Raw genomic sequence first — 19,325 nt, 5'->3', positions numbered from 1 at the left:
TGTCATGCAATGGGATGGACCGCATGAGCGGAGAGTGTCTACATGTGCACTGCAGGAACTGATTTCAAAACAAGCACTTAAACCAGTGTGAAGTGACCAAAACAAGGGCCCATGGTTCCTTTTCACAACTGTTTTTTGATTCAGTTAAGACATCGCAGGCATCGCAATAAAACCGTCTCCAGATTCACGTACCACAGAGACGCTTTTCCCTCCCACATAAACTTGAATCTGGCCGCTCAAATCAAACAAATATCTCTCAGAGAATTAACACACTCTGGGACACCTTTCGCACGAGAAACCGTTGTGCTCTAGAAATTAAAATGAAGAAATAAAACAAAAATAAATAAATAAAAACACACATTTTTATTGCAGGGCTTCTTGTTTGTCAGTCGTGTTGGGAACAGTTTGCTAATATTTTTTTTTTTTTTTTTACATGACATTGAAATCTGCACGTTGTGGTTTGTGCCCCACTGTACATTTAAAAGAAATATTTACAACCTGTCACTGCGATCCTAGATTTAACAAACTGCACCTCTAACCCTTACTGGAAACCTCGTTACAGAAGAATTCTTACAATCCAGCACAATAAATCCATGTGTTCCTGGTGGAGCTGATCTGCGTGTGTCCACTGTGTTTCTCCTGAAGCCACGGTCCAAACCCTGCAGTCCAGCATGCTTGTAATGAAGAAGCAATCACTGCAATTCACATTGAAGGTTTTTACAACAATGGGTGCGGCAGAGAAACGTAACAGAGCGTTACATAAATACATACATTCCTTCTCTGTGGAGCAGACCCTTCACAATGTATTAACAAAGCAGGTCCCAACCAGAGATCTTTTCACAGCTTTGGGACTCCAGGGGGCTTGGTGTGTCAGGGTTTGGTGATGTGCACTTCGCTGTTCCCGTTCCCATTGGTGGTTGTAGTGATGATGTACTGGGTGGTCTGCTGCTGATTGGTGGTTTGCTGATCCAGGGGCTCGCTGTGAACGGATGTTGTGTTTTGGGGTACCCCTTGCTGCTTGGGGTCCAGATCCGACTGCTCGGCAATGACGTAGTGGGTCTGAGAGAGAGAGAGAGAGCATTTTAAATACTTGTAAGAAAAATCAAAGTGTATTTATTTCAAATTTTTCTAGCAGTGTTACGTCACAATAGCTTTGAATCCAGAGCTCCCTAAAAGCAATGGAAATGTTTAAGCCATAAAACAATTATTTCATAAATCTATGATCATAAGCACACACAGAACAGACTATGGTTCCTTGTGGAAAAATCCCCTTTGAACCCCCGTCTACCCTCTCTGTAAGCAGCCTTGCAGAGTGACCTCTGCCCTGCCTGACCTGTGCCACTGCCTTGACCTGTCCAGAGTTCACTGCTGACACTGGAGCGCCTGCTTCTGCAATGACATACTGCGTGTGAGGGATCGCCATCATCTGAATTTCCGAGGCTGAGAGAGGAGAGGAGAGGAGAGGAGAGGAGAGGCGTTACACACAGACACGGCACAGCTCACTTCACAGGCTTTCATTTTCCATCTTCCCTCTCTTACATAAACTAGGTCGTAAATAGAAATCGGTTTGAAGTCTGCCTGTGTGCTCAGTGCTGCGATGACACTCACAATAGTTCCTGAAGGAGTTCCACGTGCTGGGCAGGTACGTGTGCTGCACTGCCCCCTGCTGTTGTGACTGCAGGGCGTGGCTCTGCATGTGGACGGGGCTCAGCTCCTGAGGGTTCTGCTGGGAGGAGGGGCTTAGAGGCTGCCCGGCAACCTGGGGAAGGAACACAGCAACGTGGTTCTCAATTCTGCTTGAGCATTCCGAAGTTCTGGGCAGTGCTGAGGGTCGGGAGCTGCTGCTGCTGCTGGGTCACTAGGATTGAGGAGAGCTCTGGTATCCGACAGGGTGAACGGTTCTTGTGTTCCAGTGCTTACCTGCCCAGGTGTCTGTGCGGAGGCTGCCTGCTCAGTCACCTGGATGTGCTGCACCTGGATGGCGTGCTGTGTGTAGCTGTGAGGGTCGTGGAGCTGGCTCACATCCACAGTGGAGTGCTGGGACTGATGAGGGGAGGACGCCTGGGCAGGGCAAGAACACACCAGGGTAGTTACACTCGCTGCCCTAAATGCTTAACACGCATTGAAAACACATTTCAGAACTAGAACAAACTGGCAATGCTGGTAAGCACACAGATAAGTCACAGCAAGAAGCACTCCCAATAGTGTACAATAAATCACAGCAGCCTTCCTGTGCACGAGACTACATGTGCACAGCACTGATGTGTATGTGGACAGGATCGTTACTGCTGTATAAACACCATGGCTCACTGAGAACTGCCTGGTCATCCGTATGGCTCTTTCAAACAGCTCTGCTCCATGGCAGGATTTAGACATAGCACTGTTCTGATCCCCAGTGTTAACACTCCTCTCTGCCCCTGGCTCACCTGCCTGATCCCCAGTGTACAACACTCCTCTCTGCCCCTGGCTCACCTGTGCTACCTGCACCACCTGCAGCTGGATGTGCTGGGGCTGGGCCAGGCCCCCATTGCCCTGAGACACTGGGATGTACTGGATCCTCTGGTAGTCTCCCTGGGCGGTCCTGTAGTCTGTGGTGAGGGTCTGGGACAGCTCTGTCATGGCCTGGGTCAGCAGGTCTGTAGTCTGGACACACGGGAGAGAAGAGACACACTGAGAAGAGACACACTGGTCCTGCTCTGATCATCACAAACTATTAAAGCAAAGAATGCTTCTCCTGCCGAGGACCTGGTTCTCGGGGTAGTGCTGTAGTGAAGTGGAGCCCCAGAGCTGCGTGCGGTTCACACTCTTACCACGACAGCCTCCGTGGTGGTCCCGTCCGTGGTGATGACCGTGGGCGTGCCACTGATCACCGTCGTTGCCATGGGAGCCGGGATGGCGTTGGCGAGCTGGGCGAATTCGGGGTGCTTCTTCCGAATGTGCTGCACCATCTTGGTCTGCCAGGGGAAAGCAGGGTTCAGTTCACTTGGATTCATCGCATAGCGGGCTGTCATTTATAAAGACTGGGGGTTTAAAACACGGCCGGAGGATACACACGGGTGCAAATCTTTAACTAAGAGAGTTCTGGATTGAAAGGCTTTCAATTAAATCAACTGCTTTTCATTGAAAAATTGAAATCCCTTTTCGACAAGCTTTTCCAGTGTTAGCAAATACAAAACTTCTTCTAATGAATACGGGACGTCCTACACGGGACACAGTCACTAAACCTAATCAGCTGTCCCGTAGCTGGCTCAGTGAAGTAATTCCAGTTGATATCTGAATTGGAATGGATCTAGAGGGACAGAGAGGGTTAGTTGGGAACCTGTGACTAACACTAAGACGCTGCGAGAGGGCATGGCTAAGCAGCGGGGTGCAGTGAACACTGCGAGACGTGGCAGTGCTGAATGCTCACCTTGCTGCTGTACTGCTTGGAGCAGTGCGGGCAGCACACTGGGGCAGTGGCGATGGTGCCGGTCAGCTGGGTGTGGGTGCTCAGCATGGGGTCAGGCTCCCCCGGGCCGGCCGGACGCAGCTTGCGGATGCTGGGAGGGAGCTCGGAGCCGGGGTGGTTCTTCAGGATGTGGGCTTTCCGCTTGCTGGCGCTCTTGTAAACCTGTCGGCACGGTGGCACAGTGTTAGACACCAGGACCTACTGGGGACCTGCCCTGTCCTTCCAGCCTCTGGTACTGGGAGCATAGCTGACAAAAACAACCGTGTGCACTAAACTAAAACGTAAAACACACAGTCACACGTATAATGAAATACACTTTGAAACCAACCATACTCTAGAACTGTTTTGTGAACATCACAACTGTTTTTATTCATAAAAACACACTTTGAAAGAAGCAAGCATTTCATGAAGCTTTTAATATGAAGAGGGTCCTACATCTATGGATAAATAAAGCATTCGTTAATGTCTCAGTCACTCAGGCAGTAAGGCAGGCAGAGAGTCAGACAGGCAGACAGACAGGCAGGCAGGCAGGCAGGCAGAGAGTCAGACAGGCAGACAGACAGGCAGGCAGGCAGGCAGAGAGTCAGACAGGCAGACAGACAGGCAGTGAGTCACGAGAGTCAGGCAGGCAGGCAGACAGAGAGTCAGACAGGCAGACAGGCAGACAGCCAGGCAGGCAGTGAGTCAGACAGGCAGACAGGCAGACAGCCAGGCAGGCAGTGAGTCAGACAGGCAGACAGGCAGACAGCCAGGCAGACAGCCAGTCACGAGAGTCAGGCAGGCAGGCAGACAGATCAAGTCCGGCAGGCAGGCTGTACCTTGTCGCAGTACTGGCAGAAGTAGTCCCGGTTGGGTTTGATGATGGGCAGGGTGAGCTCTGGCACCTCGTCTATCCTCATCTCAGGGTGCCTCTTAGACAGGTGATTCACCTGCGGACAGGGCAGAGCGGACAAGGAGAGCGGGTCAACTGGAGATCCTGACAGCCACGGGGCTCGTCTTCAGAGAGCACAGAAAAACACTGGAAACTGTTTTACTGCAATACGATTTGACATTTCTATTATAGCTCTCTCAATAAAAAAAAAAAAGTTGTGAACTGCAAAATGACTTTAAAATACATTTTAAAAAACAGTCCTTACCAAAACAGTCCCTATGATTCTAAACAGGGTTATAAAACAGATCACTCTTAAATGCCAGTTTGTTCTCTACAGCTGGGTGCAAGAGCATTATTATTATTATTATTATTATTATTATTATTATTATTATTAATTAGTCATTTAGCAGATGCTTTTATCCAAAGCGAATTAGAGACTAGGGGTGAACTATGCATCACAACTGCTGCTGCAGAGTCACTTCTAATAGGACCTCGTTTGTTTTACGTCTCATCCGAAGGACGGAGCACAAGGAGGTTCAGTGACTTGCTCAGGGTCGCACACAGTGAGTCAGTGGCTGAGCTGGGATTTGAATCAGGGTTAGGGTTAGGGCAGGTTCCCTGGCACACGGTCTCTGCTCTGCCCCTCACCAGCATGCCTCTTCGGCGGAATCCCATCATGCACACGCGGCACTTGAACATGTAGCTCTCGAAGTCAGCGGGGATCTTCTGCTTGAGGGTTTTGGTGCGGTGCGTGCGGTTCGCCCGCTCTCTCTCGGGGTTGTGCATTCTCTGCATGTGCTCCCGCAGCTTGTCTTTCCGCTGCACACAGGGACAGGGACAGGGACAGAGAGGACAGAGAGGACAGGGACCCAGTGTAAGAGAAAGAGGCATTTCATTAACCCTCCCCCCCCCCCGTATAGATCTGCATGGACTGGTTTGCATGTGATTACAATCAAACAAACTACTTGTACAGCTACCCCTTCCCAGTGCAGGCTTTAATATAGAAGCTGAAACTGACAGACAAAAAGAAAGAAAGATTCCTGCAAATGTTTAGGAGGAACAAAGACAATAAACCTACCCGAACTACACAGTTACTGTTTCGTACTCTGGCTGAATTCACGTGTAGGACATTTCCGCTGTGATCTCGACAGGGTTAACACAAAGTGTTAAACACGGGAGGAATGATTGTCAAGCAGTGCTGGTTCAAATATTCAAATGCAATTCAAATACAGACCTCCTCATTAACACTACAGTCGGGAGTCACAGTTAGGAGGCAGCGCTGTTTGTGTTCTGCCTTATAATGAGAACAAAAGTGGAATGGCATCATGGGGCGACAGCCATGCCGTCTTATCCCTGTCCCACACGGAGACCCCTGCGCCCCTGGTCTCCGCCTGTGTTTCGGGGCTCACCTTGAACTGCTTGCCGCAGGTGGAGCACAGGAAGTCCTTGCGGTCGGAGTGGCGCAGCATGTGCAGCCGCAGCTTGTCCGGCCGGCAGAACGCCTTGTCACACTCCGTGCACTGGTAGACCTTCTCAGAGTGGAAGCTGCGCATGTGCTTCTTCACCTGGAGCAGGGAAACGCAGGGGAAAAAACAGAGACTGTTAACTGAGCTGGGAAATCAATCCGGACTGCTTTAGAATGATACAACAGTTCACGTGAACTCTATAGGGGTACAAGAAGCTGCCCTGGCATCAAAGACAAATATTACGGGTTTCACTGCACTATCTGCATGCACTCTAGCGCAGTGGTTACTTATAGAATGTTACAGCTAACTTGAAATCTGCAACTGTTTAAGAGCTGAAAACAATTACAAAGGTGCAATTAAGCAATTGACAGAGTGTGTCTGGTTATAGCATCTCGCCAGGTTTGAAATCGCTGGCTGTGAGCACCCAAGATGGCGAGCCACAGCACGCTGCCCTAGTCCAGCCTCCAACATGCCGATCGCACGAAGGCGCTGCTCTCTCGACAGACGTGGCATGTTGTTTTTTTTTTAGTGATTTTCTTTATTGCTTTTATTCAAGTTTGCAATTCAACAGCTGAAATCACTCCATATCCAGCGTCCAATCAACTGTCTCAATGATTAGGTGATTAAGTGCATACGCTTCAGTCATAGTCACTCCAGCCTGTCATAGTCAAGGATGAATGATCGAGTGATTAAAAAGAAACCAAAAACATTTCGTCAACGTCCATAATTGTGATAAGTTTCTTTTGATGCTCGGTATATATATATATATATATATATATAAAGCTCAAAGAAAGCACAGTTGGTTCTTCGCTGCCCTGCCCCAGCTCACCTGTATGAAGTCTGGGAAGCGCTTCTTGCAGGAGGGGCAGGTGTAGTGCCCGTCGCACAGGTGCACCCCCACGTGCTCCTTCAGCAGGTCCAGCCTGTCGAAGTAGTCAGCGCAGAAGAGGCAGGAGTAGGTCTTGTGGTCGGAGTGCACCTTCATGTGGCTGTCCAGCGCGCTGCTGTTCAGGAAGCCCTTGTTGCAGATGTTGCAGGTCAGGGGGCAGTTCCCCTCCCGCCCGTGGCAGTGCAGGTGCTGCTCCAGCTTCTCCTTGTCCCGGAACGCCTTCCCACACTGGAAGCACTTGAAGGGCCGGAAAGTCTTGCGGATGAAGAGGTGCTGCAGAGCTGCGTTCTGAAAACGAGAGCAGAAAAAAAAAAAAAAAACGCGTTCAGGACGACAGGAGGCTCTCGAGATCCGTACGGTTTCCTACCAGCTGGCTGACGCTCGATCACGCTTGAAAGAGTCCCAGTAATTCATCCGGAGCTCGTTAGCGTTCTAAAAGAAACGCTAAAAAGAAAGCGTTCAACGACAGACGTTTCGACTGGAAGTCTACAACGCTGTCGATTTGAAAATCATTCATCATGTCTACCTGCGATTTGATTTTCTAGGAAGAAACATGCAGACTTTGAATGGGAGCCAACGCTTTGCAAATCTATTACCCCAGTACACAAAAGCGACCTGAACAACAGAACCGTGTTTCTTATCATTGTGTCTACAGATAGGGGGTTACACTGACGGGCGGGTGATGCAGGGCAGGCTGCGAGGCGTGGAAAGCAAGCCTGTGTAAAACTGAGAAAACAAGGAAATGGTGTTCACTGTATATGATCACAGCACCTGGAGAAACACACAGCCACTCGATAGCATTGCAAACACAGGGCAGGAAACAAGACTCCTGTTGCGTTTCAGTTTGAGCCATTGCAGGGTTTACCGTTACCAATACATGCGGGTAAGCTCACAGTACAACCTGGACTGGATCAAACGGCTATGCAATGGGAGTCTTATTGCCAACACTGCATACAAATTACAATTAAATAAACATAACAATAAATCCATGTAACTTTTTTCTTTTTTTCCTTTTTACTAAAGCCGCAACCTGCTCGTCACATCATACCTACCTGCAAATCCAACTTTAGGAGGCATTAGAGAGAGAGAGAGAGAGACAGAGAGAGAGAGGAGAGAGAGACAGAGACAGAGTATACAGACTCGATCAGTGTCCGAGTACTTTGAGTGGAACATCCCTCTCCCTCCTGCCACTGCACAGAGCACTGCAGTGATCAATATAGAAATCAATACCTTTAAAACCATCCTCTACTCCTAATAGAACTTGCGATCGCTGATCCCGTTTTTCTCCAGCTCAAGATATGTGGTTCTAGGCTCTTCAATTTGGAAAATGCATCCGTTTCAACAGACAGACGTCGCTGTAGACGTAAATGCAGCTTCTGCATCCTGGCGCCAAATCATCCCTCCCTTATAAAAGCTTACAATTGTGAATTTGTACTGCAATGTAGCAGTTTCCCCATGCTTTCATGGTTATTCTATGCATTTCCCATAGTTTACAATGGTTTGCCATGTTGTTTAATATGCTTTACCATGCTTCACTATGCCTTATTAAACTTTGCAGTAATTGTATATGGTAAATGTTATATGGGCTGTGCTGAAGCTCGGTTCTGCTCCAATGGTCCACCTGCAATCAAGTCATGTGATCGATCTCCCTGCCTGTAGACACAGAGATAAGGAACCAGGAAGAAAAACGATGTGTTTATTTTTATCTACAAATCTATTTAAGTAATAAGAAGAAGAAAACAAGCATAGAACCAAAACGATCTTAAAAGCAGGAGAAATTGGGGCCCAGTGACAATGCTGAACGGTAAGAGATTTCAAACCCTAAGCCAGCACTCCTTTAAGAGCACCCTGCAGCGCAGCGGGGGTCCGTGTGCGTACCCGAATGCGCCTGGCCCGCCTCATGTCCTCTGCGGAGAGGTGTGTCTCTGTGGGAGGGGGGTCGGGCTCCTCTTTCTGGGGCTCCGCGGCTGGCTGCCCCTGCTCCTGATCCTGCCCCTCCTCTGTCTGGGCAGGGCTCTCCGGCTGCGGCTCCTGGGGGTGGGGGTCTTCAGACTTCAGCCCGTTGGGAGTGCCCTCGCTCACCTTGAACTGACCCTTCACTGGGAACTCCAGCAGCTCCTGCAGGGAACACAGAGTTCAGACACTCAGACACACAGAGTGTGATCTCGAGAACCACTCAAAAACGTTTTAATTAATCCAGCTCAAAGTGTCCACACTGAAGTACTGTTTCATGGTTAGTCAGGCTTATGCGTACAGACACTACTGAAATATCCCGGTTACAGTTGCTAGCAGCGCAATGGACTATGGGACTTCATATGACTGTATCCCATCATGCACTGTTTGTTTACAACCTTGCAGCGATGGAGCCTGTGCCCATGGAAGACGTAGCGCTGCTTAGCATGAACATTACGGGTCTGTTTCTTAAACACAAGGTATCGGCGATGGTGAAGGCAGCAAGCTTTGCATAGGCTCCGTCAGCATGCCAGAAATACGACCACGTCGCGCCACGAGCCACCATTTCACAACATAAGCCTAACAATGGTTCAGCAGTATTGAGAGTTGCTCTCAACTCCTTCAGTCCGGTTCTCGAGTGCGGTGTTAAACTCTGTGTAGTCTGGACGCTAACTGTATTGAACACTTTTAAACTGGTTTAAATGCAACTAATACGGTTGAAAGGCATAGTGTTGTCAGGGTCTGTCTTTCTGTCTGCAGTTCTGAGAGACGCTGTGATCCTACCTGACTCCTCTCCTCGCTGTTCTCTCCGGAGGTATCGAGGCGCATGAATTTCGGGGGGCGCCCCGGCCTCCTGCCCGGCCCGAACCTCTTTCGGCTTCGTCCCCGATTCCGGCCCTTAGCTCTGCGGAGACACAGCCATGAGAACAGCACAGCCACGAGAATACACGCAAACCACGAGAGCACACGCAACCACGAGAGCACACGCAACCACGGGAGCACACGCAACCACGGGAGCACACGCAAACCACGAGAGCACACGCAAACCACGAGTACACACGCAAACCACGAGTACACACGCAAACCACGAGAGCACACGCAACCACGGGAGCACACGCAACCACGAGAGCACACGCAAACCACGAGAGCACATGCAACCACGAGAGCACACGCAAACCACGAGTACACACGCAAACCACGAGTACACACGCAACCACGAGAGCACACGCAAACCACGAGAGCACACGCAAACCACGAGAGCACACCCAAACCACGAGAGCACACCCAAACCACGAGAGCACACGCAAACCACGAGTACACACGCAACCACGAGAGCACACGCAAACCACGAGTACACACGCAAACCACCACAGCACGCGCAACCACCACAGCACGCGCAACCACCACAGCACGCGCAACCACCACAGCACGCGCAACCACGAGAACACAGGCACACTACCCACAGAGACTCACATACACTCAGATAGCTGGCAAGAACTCCAAATCTTATCAAGGCAATACCAAAGAGTATTGCACACAAATCCCTTTGTATCTAAACTGCTCTGTGACACAGAACACCCCCACCAGCATCTCTACCTGCTGACATTGATAAAGGCTTCTAGTGGAAACGTTTCTTTTAATACTGTATTCCTATTGCAATGAGAAACGTGTTTCAGTGAAGTCAGCGCGGGGTTTGAGTGAAGTCAGCGCGGGGTTTCATTGAAGTCAGCGCAGTGTGCGCAGTGTTTCAGTGAAGTCAGCGCGGGGTTTCAGTGGACTCAGCGCGGGGTTTCAGTGCTTGGAAAGGCGCGCTCTGGTGTCTCTACCTGCTGATAAAGTCCAGCTTGTCGTCGTGCATGTTGAGGTGCTGCTGCAGCTGCTCGGAGCTCATGAAGCGCCGGTTACACTCGTAGCAGGGCCAGTTCTTCTCCTGCTCACGCAGCACTGCAGAGAGACAGGGACAGAGAGAGGTGAGGGACAGAGAGACAGGTGCAGAGAGAGGCGAGGGACAGAGAGACAGGAAGACAGGGACAGAGAGAGGTGAGGGACAGAGAGACAGGGACAGAGAGGTGAGGAACAGAGAGACAGGGAGACAAGGATAGGGAGGTGAGGGACAGAGAGACAGGGAGGTGAGGGACAGAGAGACAGGGACAGAGAGAGGTGAGGGACAGAGAGACAGGTGCAGAGAGAGGCGAGGGACAGAGAGACAGGAAGACAGGGACAGAGAGAGGTGAGGGACAGAGAGACAGGGAGACAGGGAGGTGAGGGACAGAGAGACAGGGAGACAGGGACAGGGAGGTGAGGGACAGAGACAGGGAGGTGAGGGGCAGAAGACTGCACAGAGTCCCCCACCAAAGAGGGATCAAACTGCGGGCTGTCGCCCAGAACCGGAGCATTAGAGCCCTGTGTGGTTCATTTAATGAAGTTTGCAGTTCACAAAACCTTTAGTCAACCATCTCAGAGAGGGCAGTTTATTCTCATTTTTCAAAGCACTGTTAAGCCTAAGAGAACCCCAGAGAATGATTTCTATAAAGTCCTTACACAAACAAACAACAGCTATTAAACTTCAAATGGCAACAACTAATAATCTGGACAGGTGCTTGAATATGGTAGGTTTATTTGTATTCATGTACAATATATTTTTGTATGCCTGCAATACATTTTTGTATTCATGTTATATATCACACCCTCACCTTTCCTCTCCTCCTCAGTGACGTTGTGGACTTTCTGATTCACAAACTCAGCGTAGGAGGCAGCGTACCACACCTGAGGAAACAAGAGGCATGCTGAACAAGAAGCTCCACACACAGACATTTTCATGAATGAAACAGAATCGGGTCGCAGCGGTATACCGGGCCGGTACCTTCAGCTCCTGTTTGGGCTCGATGTTCTTGATGGTTGTGTAGTAGATGTCTCGGCCGTACTGATAGGCCACCAGGTTCTGCTCCAGGTGGTTCTGGGCGGGCCTAACGAACATGGCCCAATTACAGCGCTCCTCGTCCGATAGCTCCAACCACAGGTCCTCCCCCTTCTCCCCTTCCTTCACACTGTCCTGCGCGGATACCTGACAGGACGGGAAGTCACGGGCACAACACAGCAAGGTTACTTCACTCAGGTTTACTCTTAACTGTACATAGGATTTGTACTTCAACTTCACTAAATGTGGATTTCAAGTACCACTTTGTTTTAGCTTTTAGACTGTATTTTACTGTTACACCGCATAAGATGACATCTGACTGGCAAGGTGTTAAGTAAACTTATTTGGGATTTTGCTTCTCAGAGACTTGCCTTGAGGTGTATGTAGTGGTCTTTGAGCTCGGACTGCCGGACCAGCGGCCCCTCCACGGGCCCGAACTGGGTCCTCTTGGGAATGCGTCTCTTGGAGAACACGCCGCCCGCGAAGCGGTCCACGTGCAGAACCAGCGGCAGGCTGGCGCGGGCCTTGGACAGAACCGGACGGTTAGGGATGGGGTGCAGGGTCCCGTGCTTCAGACACACCGAGGGGTGGGCATTGTTACAGTCCTCACACCCTGCAGAGGGAGAGGGGAAAGAGGGAGAGAGTCAGGAGAGGGAGGGGGGAAAAAGGGGACAGGGGGTAGAGACACAGACATACAAAAAAAAGTTGAAACACAGTTAAAAATACAAATTATCCTGTAAAACTTGAAATCCTTCCTGTGTTATTCTGCGGTTAAACAGTGTATTTGCACTGTGGAAGGCTAACGCTGGTCTGCTTGACTTGTTCTTGTAAGTACTGCATTATCTTATTCAGCAATGATGGATTTTTGTTTTGGGGTTCATGGATGCCCTCTGCACTCACACAGGTCGTTGGGGGTGAAGGGCACGGGAGGCCCCGGCTCCCAGTCATCCAGCTCCGAGTCCTCTCCTTCATCCTCATCCTCATCCTCCTCTCCATCAGAGTCCAGAGCTGAATCGGGGGCCCCCAGGGGCCCGAGGGGGCTGGAGGAGACCCCCACACTCACCATGGAGGGCAGGGAGGAGTTTGACACAGAGAGCTCCGCCTAGTGGAGGGGAGAAGCATGACAAGAAGGACTGTTCAGTAAGACTGAGCTGGGAGGAAGGGGTTCAGCGAAGCAGCAGTTACATTGTGCAGTATACAGTAATTTAAAGATAGCGATCATATGGACATGGAGCTGAAACATTGCAGTACTTGCAGGGATGGATATAAGACTCCCACTGCATAGCAGTTTCATCCATTCCTGGTTTTACTAGGAGTTTAGTAAGACGTACCTGAGCTTGTTACCTGTACACTGAAGTTTGTCTAGCTGTTTTTTCTAACCCTGAAGCCACAGCCCTAACCCTTGATGAGCTTCACTACACTCAGAGAAAAGTGAAGATCGCAGTATTTGCTTCTCTGTGTGTTTAACAATGTGGGGGAAAAAATATATACCAAAAAAAACAAACAAACAAAGGGCTCACGCATGCATCTTATGCAAAAAAAAAAATGTTTTCGCTTTTGCTCAAATAAAACGGGGGGTGAATTCAGTGTACTTGGGCCTTATTATTTTTAATACTTTCTGCATGAAATACTGAGCATAGCAGAAAAAATACATTTCTCACTGAAAAGAAAAAAAAAAAAAATTATTTATATGGGAGGGACAAATGGCATCCTCCTATGAGGCTATCATGCACTGACATCTTACAATGTCCCTGTATAAAGACTAGAAGAGAGTTCTGTATCCAGAAAGGGTAAAAGAGCATCACAGCCTCACAGACAGACAAACAAGGACTCCTGTGACCTCACCTGAGAGACAGGCTCCACCCCCATGTGCTGGGGGGCGTCGGCCACGCTACTGAGCACGTGCAGATTGGCGGTGTTCATATTCTGACTGCTGGGCAGGAGCACTGTAACCTAGGCAACGAGCGTGACAGAGAGAGAGAGAGAGAGAGGGGAGAATAGACAGTCGCTTACAACACACAGTCATACCGACAGGATAACAGAGCTGATTAATAAAAACATCATTAGGTTCATCCCCACAGTGAAAGACAGCAGGGTTTATTTGAATGATCCAGGCAACAGGGGTGTAAGGACACCCTAATGTCTCGATACGATATGAATGACGGGCTACTTCTATGATGCAGAACGAGGAAAGACAAATATGAAAGGACTCAGGGAGAGTATGTATTCACACCACCTGTGAAACACACATCATTCAAGAAGCGCTTGCTGCACATACAAACCTCTGTTACAATACGATACACCATGCAAAGAAAGCCTCCCGATTCAGCCACGCAGCCCTGCTAGACAGCGAGAGTATTTAACACACGTGACACAACGACGCGTGTGCAAAAGTGTGTCAGCGTGGCACTGCATGCAGAGTCTCTTACCTGCTGAGTCGTGCCATCCTGCTGTATGTACGCCACCTGGGACTGGTCAGCAAACACCGCCTGCACACAAGAAATCACGGCCACTGGATTAGCACAACTACGAGTGGGTGAATGTCAGCGTGCGACTCCCACAGCAGCTGACACTGTGGGTGTGCACGAGAGCTACTTCACGAGGAGCGATTGAACAGTACAGCTAATCTTAGTCACTTCTGTCTGAAAATATCCAACACGATTTAAAATGTCAATATCAGGGTCCACTATATACCCGAACCGCAGTATAGTGAGGTGCTATATATCCCGAGGGGCGTGTGTGTGTATATATTAGAAGTATTTATTTATTTCAATACAACACATATCATTGTTTAATAATGTGCTGTTTTGTTAATGGCCCCAGCCTGTCCCCCCCTGCCCGTACCTGCCCCCCGTCGCTGGGGTGAATGTACACCAGCGTGTGCTCGGCCGTGTCCACGGAGGTGTAGGAGCTCCCGTCCGCAGTGTAGACCACCTGCTGCTGCTGCTGGCGGTCCTGCCCATCACTGTACACGATCTGAGCCACCGCACCCCCCTCGAAGTGCACCTGCGCACACACACGCACGCACACACACACGCACACGCACACACACAGGACAATATAAGAGCACAGGCAAAGCACAGGAGGCTGTCCTGCCCATCAGGGCTCGTCCAGTTCCTAGAAGCTGAAGGATTTCAAAACGTCTGGGTCTTTCATTTCATTTATTAAGCTCACAGAATGTAAAATCTGGACTGCCATTCAAACTGCTCTGCAATGGGAGTCGTATTATTAATATCACAAAATTCAAAACCTGGACTGGCTCAAACTGCTCTGCAATGGGGGAGTCTCATTATTAAGCTCCCTTATCTGTGAGGGGTGAGGGGTAAGTCTCTTACCCGTGAGGGGTGAGGGGTAAGTCTCTTACCCGTGAGGGGTGAGGGGTAAGTCTCTTTCCTGTGAGGGGTAAGTCTCTTACCCGTGAGGGGTGAGGGGTAAGTCTCTTTCCTGTGAGGGGTAAGTCTCTTACCCGTGAGGGGTGAGGGGTAAGTCTCTTTCCTGTGAGGGGTAAGTCTCTTACCTGTGAGGGGTGAGGGGTAAGTCTCTTTCCTGTGTGGGGTGAGGGGTGAGGGGTAAGTCTCTTACCTGTGTGTGGTTGTTTTGGTCGTGCTCTGAGGCCTGGCTCCAGACCAAGCCTCCCTCTTGCTTGGACTCCATGGCGTCTCTGTTCTCAGTAGGATCTCTTTAACTTTACAAGCTCACACAGGTACCTGAAGCACATTGATGTCTCCTATGGACAGGGCACTGCAAACCAGAACAACATTAAACTGCTAAATCAGGTTCAAAAACACAATGGTTTATTACAAGAGTTATTTTAACAGCCCAGTAGGCCTCGAAGTTTACCTAAAATAAGGCTGCTGTTTTTATTCTTGTGAACACAAGCCTTCTTGGTTTTGAGTGCACATTTTCTAAATAAACAAACTGGAAATGATGTGCATTTTCAGGAATTTTCAACCGCGCATTCAAATGTTTAGCTAATAATTAAAATAATGGGGGAAACAGATTCAAATATAGCTTGGATGTGTTTCTGTATCAACATAGAAATATTATTTTAAAAACAGAATAAAAAAATTTTTAAATTTTAAATAGTGTTTTTTTTTCTAATTATTTTATAACGATCCTTATAAAATTGACCACCGTATTTTTGCATAGTAGTCTACCCTGGTTTGCCATGTTTACTAATATGCTTTACCACACCTCGCTACGCTTTAAAATGCTTGTTTATGTTTTAACACCCTTTCACTATGCTTTATTACAATTTGCTACGCTTTTACTAGGAGACACTTTATAAGGGGAAACACAAACTATTCTTAAAATACTACATTATTAATTACAGACAATGGTTCCTATTTTATCAACGTGTTTTTAAGACAGATTAGTTGTTTTTTTTAATACCGATATTGTGGAAGGCAAAGATCGTTTTGCCAAGTTATACTTAGGACCAGGCTTTCTTGTTTTACCAGCTGATAATAATAATAACAATAATAATACTAATACTAATACTAATACTAATACTAATAATAATAATAATAATAATAATAATAATAATAATAATAATAATAATCCCTTTCAGGTGCTGGACCAATTACTTTACCAGAATTAATAAAGTGCCATTTGTCAGATTATAAACAAGCACCTGGCTTTCATTTTTCATTATTATTATTATTGTCATGGGTATTTTAGGTTGTAGGCAATAACGTTATAATTCCTGTCACGGAACAACAAACAAACAAACAAACAAACAAAAACATATCTTCAACGCTACATATATACATGTCAGAACAGGAACATGTTAAAAATGTGTGTTATTACTATTAGCAAGACTGATATTTTGATTTCACAAGTAATCTCAATGTTTTTAATTGTACTGTCATCCTAACCGTTATTATAACACAAGCTCGTGCTGCATAACCTCGGGATTTAAATTAACGTGCGCTCGAGGGATACAAAAATAACGACATTTATTAATACGTATACAGTATTTATTTATTTATTTATTTATTATTTACAAGCTTATAAAATGTATTATAACGAAACGAGAAAAGGTGAAGCATACAATACAGCGTTGTGGCCAGTTTTGACAGAAACGAATTGGAAAAGTCTGGCCTGTTCTGATTTCAATGTTTGGAGGACATTTGTCAAATTGAAAGATGGGGGAACTTGAATTTTGAAATATAGTTTGAATATGGGTCTGTGTCTTTATATCCAACAGGGCTGTATATCATTACAATGAGAACAAATCCCCGGATTGTGGATGTAATACAGGCCATTTAAAAAGAGCAGAAATGTGCAGCATACTGTAAAGTCGATTAATAAACAGACTGCCTAGGACTGGTATATTACGGTCATGGGGTTATCAATATCCCCGATGCCCCAACTGGTTAATATTTAACTTAGCGAGTTACATAACTAGTGTAGGACAAATCATAATGAATTCTGTCTGAATCGTGTTATATTAACAGCCAGAGAAGCCACTGTGAAACCATTTTAAAAGCTAAACATATATGCCCAGTTCTCACGCATAGCGACCAGTCTAATTACAGTGTGGGGGTAAGGAGGGTGGTTTATGAAAACTGGTTCCATGCAAAACTGTAAAAATAAGAGGTTAAATCCTCCTGGACGTTTCTCCCCGGTGTCTATCCGAAGGGAGATGGTGGGTTTGCCGGACCTGCTAAATTAGGGGGGATCTTAAGATCTCCCCCACACCCCTATTTTGACCCCAGAGGTTCTGAGTTCCAGCCGGACCGTACCACAAAAAAATCAAACTTCAGAAACCCGGGAACAGCGAGCACAACAAAACCCGCCTAATGCCCGACTAAATGGCACCAAACCCGCGGTGCCGCTGCCATATTTTCCACAGCAAACGTTTACAAAGCGGTGTTTTGTTTTACATTGCTGTTTCGGTGGTTGTTTGTGGCCGGGCTGTTTTCATCTAAACATACTCGTCCCCCTATTTCAGATTGCGCCCAGCCCGGATTCTGCCGCAGAACAAGGAGGACCGCTCTCCATTTTGGGTGGGACTAAACAACAACAACCCCTTTTTTTTAGACACCGAAAAAAAATAAAATTTCTTATCAGGTTAAAAAAGAAACGATCGACCCCACAATTCCAACATCTACTTACAAGAAGTCACCCTGGAGGCACAGTTTCAGCTCTGGCTCGAAAATCTTCTGTAAAATTAGAAATGTAAATGGAAAATTGCAAGTTGATCTTACCTCAGAATGGTAGCTGCAGAGATGGCAGCATTGCATATATTAACATAATCTGCCTAGCAACAGATGGGAACTCGAACGCTGATTGGAAGGGGTTGTGTTTGCGGCCATCTTTTTATTTAAACGGTTACTGATTAAAATGCCGTGTACAGAGGGTATAAGCGCTACGTTGACATGTCTGGTTATTTTTCAAGCTTAAACAATCTGAATTGGTTTGATTTTTATTAGGTTTTTATTCGTGCGCAGCAAGTACAATAGTCAAAGTCCATTTTGAAGAGCCAGCCAATCATTTACTCTGTGCGTTTCCCTACCGGCCAATGAAAAAAATCGCTCTCTTGGGTGGCCAATCAAAATTCTTGTTTCCATCGAAGATTATTTTTAACTGCGGTCAGCGCCCACTAGCGGAGAATAGAAGATACTATATTAATAACACGCCACAACAAAAACTCACATACAGTGCAGACGTTATTGATATAGTAGAGGGAAGGTACGTTTGGAAAAATAGAATTCCTCTATGGCGACGACGTTTTTGCGTGCATTACTTAACCTTTAAATGTCTGTAAGTTACATATTTAGTGCAGATAATTAAAAAACAGCAAATACAGCAGCTGTCTATTCAAGGACAATCTGGATCCAACAGGATACTCATCAATCATTAGAGATCATGATGATGATCATGATTCATGAAGACTGATAAACTGAAAACGCACGAATTTAATAATTAGCTACAATGTTATACCATGCTATCTGAAGTTGTAGCTAATTATAAAATAGTCATTTTTTCAGTGTATCACTTGTCTTCATTATAATTAATTAATTATATATTTAGCTATATAGTATATATATATCCCTTCCTCAGCTGTGTAGAAAGAAAGGTGAACACAGTGCAGTAAACGTGTTATTTTTTTCAAGAATCCTGTGGATGATGTCATGATCAATAGAATGTTCATTCCAAGAGGTTCCAAGGTTCCTAGTTTGAGAGCAGCATTTGTTCCACAGCACTGACTGATCCCACAGATGGTGATGCGTCTTCAGCAGTGTGATCATTGTTGAAATGTCAGGCTGCTGGAAATGCAGTGGTGTTGACTCAAATGCTTTGTAAATGTTCCACGAGGCGGTCTGCTAAACGCCTTTTGGTTTCCCCAGTGTACAGCGTGTTGCATGTCTTTAGAGGGGCATGTAAAAGACTCATGGGTCTTGAATGATGGGTCATCGCCTCTGATCTCTGTTCGGTGTTCATGGATTTACAGGGAGTACATTGTGGTCTATTTCATGGAAGCGTGTCTTTTAAAAGTTCCCCAGAAGGATTCATCTCACTGTGGACTGCGTATCCTCTTAGCCTTCGGTCTCTTCTGTGTGATATCAGTGGGAAACTGATGGTGCTGCTGTGAAATGTGTACGTTTCCATGATGTTGTGTGTATGTTGTGTGTACGGGAAGGGAGAGGGAGGGAGAGGGACAGGAGAAGAGGGAGGAGAGGGAGAGGGAGAGGGGGGGAGAGGGAAGGGAGGGGGAGAGGGAGAGGGAAGGGAGGGAGGCAGAGTGGGAGAGGGCCAGGGAGCTGAGACATTTC

At 47.3% G+C, this 19,325-nt stretch overlaps 1 protein-coding gene across 2 annotated transcripts; it reads right to left on the bottom strand.

Moving 5' to 3' along the window:
- Positions 1 to 344: 344 nt before the first annotated feature.
- Positions 345 to 17,939, bottom strand: LOC117966619 (PR domain zinc finger protein 10-like). 2 transcript variants are annotated; one of them, XM_059009718.1, is made up of 23 exons: positions 17,757 to 17,939; positions 15,127 to 15,285; positions 14,389 to 14,550; positions 13,974 to 14,033; positions 13,390 to 13,497; positions 12,445 to 12,646; positions 11,916 to 12,157; positions 11,491 to 11,691; positions 11,321 to 11,393; positions 10,454 to 10,571; positions 9,411 to 9,531; positions 8,553 to 8,792; positions 6,615 to 6,962; positions 5,729 to 5,884; positions 4,968 to 5,138; positions 4,267 to 4,377; positions 3,410 to 3,610; positions 2,811 to 2,954; positions 2,473 to 2,643; positions 1,921 to 2,061; positions 1,609 to 1,759; positions 1,334 to 1,440; positions 345 to 1,059 (listed from the first exon to the last, which is right to left on the bottom strand). In XM_059009718.1, exons 2-23 carry the CDS (start codon positions 15,196 to 15,198, stop codon positions 871 to 873), a joined length of 3,489 nt encoding a protein of 1,162 aa, XP_058865701.1. In that variant the 5' UTR covers positions 15,199 to 15,285; positions 17,757 to 17,939; the 3' UTR covers positions 345 to 870. The 2 variants fall into 2 exon arrangements, with proteins under 2 accessions (XP_058865701.1, XP_058865702.1); XM_059009719.1 differs by having other exon boundaries at positions 17,665 to 17,762.
- Between the last annotated feature and the right edge of the window lie 1,386 nt (positions 17,940 to 19,325).

This window comes from Acipenser ruthenus, chromosome 39, assembly GCF_902713425.1.
Source record: "Acipenser ruthenus chromosome 39, fAciRut3.2 maternal haplotype, whole genome shotgun sequence".
NCBI lineage: Eukaryota > Metazoa > Chordata > Actinopteri > Acipenseriformes > Acipenseridae > Acipenser > Acipenser ruthenus.
The sequence above is the reverse complement of the archived record's forward strand: the minus strand, read 5'-3'. Positions and strand labels throughout refer to the sequence as shown.

Bases quoted from the DNA above. Each gene is read 5' to 3' on its own strand.
- LOC117966619 (XM_059009718.1), bottom strand. From the start codon at position 15,198: ATGGAGTCCAAGCAAGAGGGAGGCTTGGTCTGGAGCCAGGCCTCAGAG. The intron at 12,158-12,444 runs GTGAGTGCAGAG...CTCCCTCTGCAG, and splicing joins CTTCACCCCCAACGACCTGT to GGTGTGAGGACTGTAACAAT. The intron at 3,611-4,266 runs GTACAGCCTGCC...CCGTGCCGACAG, and splicing joins TCTGCCAGTACTGCGACAAG to GTTTACAAGAGCGCCAGCAA.